At 47.9% G+C, this 6,059-nt stretch overlaps 1 protein-coding gene across 1 annotated transcript in view; it reads right to left on the bottom strand.

The window, feature by feature from the left end:
- Positions 1–5,523: 5,523 nt before the first annotated feature.
- Positions 5,524–6,059, bottom strand: part of ANKAR (ankyrin and armadillo repeat containing) — a 72,066-nt gene continuing 71,530 nt past the window's right edge. The window contains exon 22 of the mRNA XM_060257055.1: positions 5,524–5,768. Within this exon, the coding sequence (XP_060113038.1) occupies positions 5,524–5,768 (245 nt within the window). The remainder of the gene's footprint in view (positions 5,769–6,059) is intronic.

The following is a 6,059-nucleotide window of genomic DNA, read 5'->3' as shown; positions in this document are numbered from 1 at the left end:
AGACTACCTTTACCTTTTTTTTAGATCTGACGTGGCTTCTGAAATCACGGTTTTCTTGTGTTTGTGTGTGTGTATGTAGTAGTGTAGCAGAAGGGATTTCATCAGGTGCAATGAGAAAAGGAGAAAGGTCTCTGTGTTCCACTATTTGGTTGAGGATAGCAGTGGTTTACATCACAGCTAGCACCCTCCTTAGCTCTTCACCCCCATGACTGATTAATTTCCTCCCACCACCATCCCCACAAGGTGCCCACAGGCCGGAATTGGGAGGGAAGTTTAAAACTCACCACTTTTTTAAAAACTTAATGTACTGAATTGCTGGTTTTGTGATGTACATTGCCTAGAACTCCACGATTATGGGTGTCATGGCTTCCCTTTGTCCATGGGGTCGCAAAGAGTCGGACTTCACTGTGCAACTGAATAACAAAAAACACTGAATTTGTGCCCAAGCTCTAAGATGTCTTCGTTGGACTATGTGGCCCTGAGGACGAGACTCTTGTTATTAAAAGTGTAGGACTCCAGGTTGATAACGAACAAAATAAAACTTTATTTGTAGAATAAGCGCATTGGTTGCAATATTATAGTTTAATTCTTCAGTGAATAATAATAACTTCTAACTGCGGTGTCGCTCTTTCACTTCACACATTCCTCCCTTCTCAAATCTTTCTCTTATTAAGTTTTCGACATCTTCTGTCTCTCACCCTCCTATAATACTCTGACAATATTAGGTTTTGGCTCTCTAACTAGCCCTAATACTCTCTCTAACATATTCTACTTTTCTTCCCTAGAATCTTAATGCCTTTCACAGGACTATTTTGGATTCTAATCAGAAGACTGCTTCTCAGGCTCTGCAGACGGCTGACGGACCATGACTATTAACTGCTGTCACTCTGCTGAGAATTCACGGCTGAGCCCCCCCCCCCCCATTTCTCCCCACCAGTGTTCCCTCTAAGCTGAGTTAGCATGAGCTAACTCACAGATGTTTAGCCTCCAGCTCACACACTTTTGTCTTAGCTCAGGAAGGATGCCCCCAGAGCACACTAATCTATGCAGTAGCTCACCACTTTAAGGCCAGTTACTCACAAATTTAAGGCCAGTAGCTCACAAAGTAGAATTTTTGCTCACAAGACTCTGCAGCTTAGAGGGAACATTGCCCCAGAGCGCATTAATCTATGCAGTAGCTCACAACTTTAATGTCAGTAGCTCACAAAGTAGAATTTAGCTTACAAGGCTCCACAGTTTAGAGGGAACATTGCTCCCTGCACATACTTCTCTCACTCACCAACCAGTCACCTCACTCACTCATGCCCCTCTATCATCCCCCCCTTTCACTACTGCAACTTATCAACAATTAAAGGAACACTCGTGTATAAATTCAAATCATTAGAGAGGGGATTAGGCAGTCTATAAAATAAATACGCAGAGTTCCCTCTAAGCTGTGCACGAGTCAGCTGCTCATGAATGCTGGAAGCACCACTCAGCAGCTGTCTAGAGCTGTGGGGGGGGGGGGCGTCTAGCACTGCCCATTGCCCATATGAGGGTTACCCAATTATAAACCGTAGAAACAAGTTTCTAGTCCATACCAATGTTTCATGATAATGTAAAGTACGAATCAAGTAAAGCCCCCTCCCGATTCCGTTCTCAACAATAGCAGAACAAGCTTCCCAACAGGCATATCAAGCCTGTAACAGATTACAGCAGTTGTGTTCTGCTCAGGATTGGACTGCTCCACTCAGCGGCGGTGGGAGATGAGAGGATGTCCATATTGCAAACTGGGATTAACGGTTGAGTGAGTAAAACCAGGCCTCAGATTCAGCAGGAGCACAGCTCCTGAACCTTTCTGAGGGTTCCCCCTCTTCCTTTCCACCTCCCTTGTCCATTGAATATTTATTTTATAGTAGATGCAGCTGCATAACAATCCCTGGATTAGGAGAGCAGCCAGCCACCAGGGGCTTTGCCACGCTCCTAGCAGCCCTCATTAACCCCTGGAGAAGCCCGAACCACCCTTCTCCACTTCTTATGTGATTTTGGGGAGCGGAGGCCTTGCTCGCCTTTTGACTGGGGGGGAGAGCGTTTGCCCAGGAGAGCCCCAGGTGAGCGAGGCCTGCTTGGGTTGGCTGGATCTCTAGCTTGGGGCTCTTCTTTCTTGCACAGGGTTGCTTTTGGGGGGGGCATATGCTAATGAGCTCCAGATTGGTGTAGTGATTAAGTGTGTGGACTCTTATCCGGGAGAACCAGGTTTGATTCCCTACTCCTCCACTTGCAGCTGCTGGAATGGCCTTGGGTCAGCCAGAGCTCTGGCAGAGGTTGTCCTTGAAAGGCCAGCTGCTGTGAGAGCCCTCTCAGCCCCACCCACCTCACAGGGTGTCTGTTGGGGGAGAAGATAAAAGGAGATTGTGAGTCACTCTGAGTCTCTGATTCCAAGAGAAGGGCAGGGAATAAACCTGCAATCCTTCTTCTCCACCCCCTATTTTTCTACAAAACAGCCCGAGAGTAAAACTGCTGTAATACATTATGCTTGCTGGGCTGGAGGGCCCAGGCTAGCCCAATCTCTCATTTGATTGCGGAAGCTAAACAAGGTCAGCCCCAGTTAGTATTTGGATGGAAGACCCCCAAGGAAATCTAGGGGTGCTGCACAGGCAGGCCATGCTGAACCACCTCTGAAGCGTCTTTTTCCTTAATTTGTTTATTTATTTTGGTTGATTTATCTTCCACCTTTTCCCATGCGGGCTCAGGGCGGATCACAGTCATGGTAAAGCAGTTAAAATATGACAAGACAATAACGTGTGAATGAAACATAACTCAAAACTCAGAAATATGGCCGAGGACCTGCCTACCCTAGGGACCATCTCTCCCCATATATTCCCCAGAGAGTACTGCGATCTGATTCTCAAAACTTACAATCCCCTGACCGAAGGAGGCCAAATTGAAAGCTACTAGAGAAAGGGCCTTCTTGATTGTAGCCCCCCGCTGGTGGAACCAATTGCCAGAAGAGGTGCGGGCCTTGCGGAACCTTGCTCAGTTCCACAGGGCCTGCAAGACTGCTCTTTTTCAGCTGGCCTTTACTTAAATGATCCTACAGCATACTGGTGAATGAGTACCGTCGCCACGGAAAATCTGTACGATGCATAGCACCAAATTTTTAATATTAATTTAATTTTAGAATGTTTTTAACTATAATGCTGATAATTTTATATGATTGTGATACAGTATGTATGTTTTAATTGTTGAAATGACTGCGTTGTTAGCCGCCCTGAGCCTGCTTCGGCGGGGAAGGCAGGAATTAAAATTAAGCATTATTATTATTATTATTAAATATACACAGGCAGGAAGGCACATATTTCAGGTGAAAGCATAATTTTTCGGCTCATTGTAGCTTTTCAGCCCATTGTGGGGGAGGGCAATAGATGGTACAGAAAGTAGAATGAGATAGAAGATGATATTGGATTTATATCCCACCCTCCACTCCAAAGAGTCTCAGAGCGGCTCACAATTTCCTTTCCCTTCCTCCCCCACAACAGACACCCTGTGAGGCAGAAGAAGATATTGGATTCATATCCCGCCCTCCACTCCAAAGAGTCTCAGAGCGGCTCACAATCTCCTTTACCTCCCCCCCCCCCCACAACAGACACCCTGTGAGGTAGATGAAGATGTTGGATTTATATCCCGCCCTCCTCTCTGAAGAGTCTCAGAGCGGCTCACAATCTCCTTTACCTCCCCCCCCCCACAACAGACACCCTGTGAGGTAGATGAAGATGTTGGATTTATATCCCGCCCTCCTCTCTGAAGAGTCTCAGAGCGGCTCACAATCTCCTTTACCTTCCTCCCCCCCACAACAGACACCCTGTGAGTTGGGTGGGGCTGAGAGGGCTCTCCCAGCAGCTGCCCTTTCAAGGACAACCTCTGCCAGAGCTATGGCTGACCCAAGGCCATTCCAGCAGGTGCAAGTGGAGCAGTGGGGAATCAAACCCAGTTCTTCCAGATAACAGTCCACACGCTTAACACTTAACAAACTGTAGTGGACGTCCGTTTGCCTCAACCAAAGACTTGGCGAAACAGCTCCGTCTTGCAGGCCCTATGGAATGGAAGCAAATCCGATAGGGCCCGAATCTGCACAGGTTGCTGATTCCAGCAGGCCCTGGTCGAGGCAAGCCGGACGTCCCTTGGGCTGGGGATGGCCAGAAGGTGCTGATTGGCCAGTTGCAGCAATCTTTGGGGCTTAAAAAGCAAGTCTAACCACCATAAGTTACACCATCATTGAGATATTGTGAGTGGATGCTGGGGGGAAATTTAGCTGTCAGAACTGGCAAAACCTGAAGAGAACACAGGCATTTCTAGTAACTACATACAATAAAGATAGTTCTACACCTTTTATAGAGAGCCAGTTTGGTGTAGTGGTGAAGTGCACGGACTCTTATCTGGGAGAACTGGGTTTGATTCCCCCCTCCTCCACTTGCACCTGCTGGAATGGCCTTGGGTCAGCCATAGTTCTCGTAGTTGTTCTTGAAAAGGTAACTTCTGTGAGAGCTCTCTCAGCTCCACCCACCTCACAGGGTGTCTGTTGTGGGGGAAGAAGATAAAGGAGATTGTAGGCTGTTCTGAGACTCTGTCCTTGAAAGGGCAGCTTCTGTGAAGGCCCTCAACCCCACACACCCCACAGGGTGTCTGTTGTGGGGGAAGAAGACAGGAGATTATAGGCCGCTCTGAGTCTCTGATTCAGAGAGAAGAGCAGGATATAAATCTGCAGTCTTCTTCTTCTATACTCTGCTGGTTTGCAGGGAGCCACATTGACACAATTGCCATAAGCCAAAAGAGCCATATTTATTTTCATTGCAAGCAGGAGTACTGACCGGAGAGGCTAACGGCTTCCTCTGAGCAGTGGCAGTTTCAAGGTGGGAACCATCTGCTAGCTACAAGCCGCACCAGGCAACGGACTGACCTGCCTGCCAGAAAGATGGGACAGGTGCCGCAATGAGGCTAGATGGCCATTTGGCAGCAATGCAGATCCTGCGGGGGAGGTGTTGGCGAACTTCCTGCATTGTGCAGGGGGTTAGATTAGATGACCCTGGGGTCCTCTTCCAACTCTATGGTTCGATGGTATTTTCCCCAAGCGGATAACTGAAAGAACTTGCACGGGAGTAAAATGCAGGGTGAGATATTAGGCAGCATGCACATAGGGGACAGGAGGTTGGATCCAAGCCGTGGGAGTGGAGCCAGGTCTGACCGCTCGTGAATGGAGGACTCCTTGTCACCAGGGGATCCAGTCCGTTGACTGGAAGCCACCACTGGAAACACGAAACTACAGAATTTGTACAAGCAGTTTAATTTTTAAACACCCGTGTTTAAATGCGCCATCAGTGCCTTTATTTTCTGTGACGGCAGCAAATCCTTCCTTCAATAAAAGGCAGACTCTCTCCTTCCATCATTCCACAAATCTGTTAGGGACAGAGTGGTAATTCCCCCCCCCCTCAAGTTAAATTGTAAATTAAGGATAAGAGCAACCGCTTTGGTCTTCCATGGCTGTGCTTAAGGTTTCTTCCCAGACATGTGGCACTGGAGGGCGCTGCTATTTACAATTCGGGGCCGTATGACCTGAATGAGGTCGGAGGGGGTGGTATGCGGCATTTGATAGTGCCCTACGGTGGGAGCTCGAGGCTTCTCTGAAGTCCGGAATCTTCCCATGAGGTGACTGCTCGTGGGGACTAAAAAGAGGGAATCCTTTGGATGAAACCTGGATTTGTAAATTTTGGCATCCTCGTCCCGTGATTTATCTGCAAAATGGAGGGGAAAAAATATTCAATGTGAAGGTGACTTATACTCAGGAGTGGAATTCTAGCAGGAGCTCCTTTGCATATTAGGCCACACACCCCTGATGTAGCCAATCCAGGGGCTTACAAAAAAGAGCCCTGAAAGCTCTTGGAGGATTGGCTACATCGGGTGTGTGGCCTAATATGCAAAGGAGCTCCTGCTAGAATTCCACCCCTACTTATACTGTATCTGACCCTTGGTCCACCAAGGTCAGCATTGTCTACTCAGACTGGCAGCTGCTCTTCAGGGTCTCC

The sequence above is a fragment of the Heteronotia binoei genome, chromosome 16, assembly GCF_032191835.1.
Source record: "Heteronotia binoei isolate CCM8104 ecotype False Entrance Well chromosome 16, APGP_CSIRO_Hbin_v1, whole genome shotgun sequence".
Taxonomy (NCBI): domain Eukaryota; kingdom Metazoa; phylum Chordata; class Lepidosauria; order Squamata; family Gekkonidae; genus Heteronotia; species Heteronotia binoei.
The sequence above is the reverse complement of the archived record's forward strand: the minus strand, read 5'-3'. Positions and strand labels throughout refer to the sequence as shown.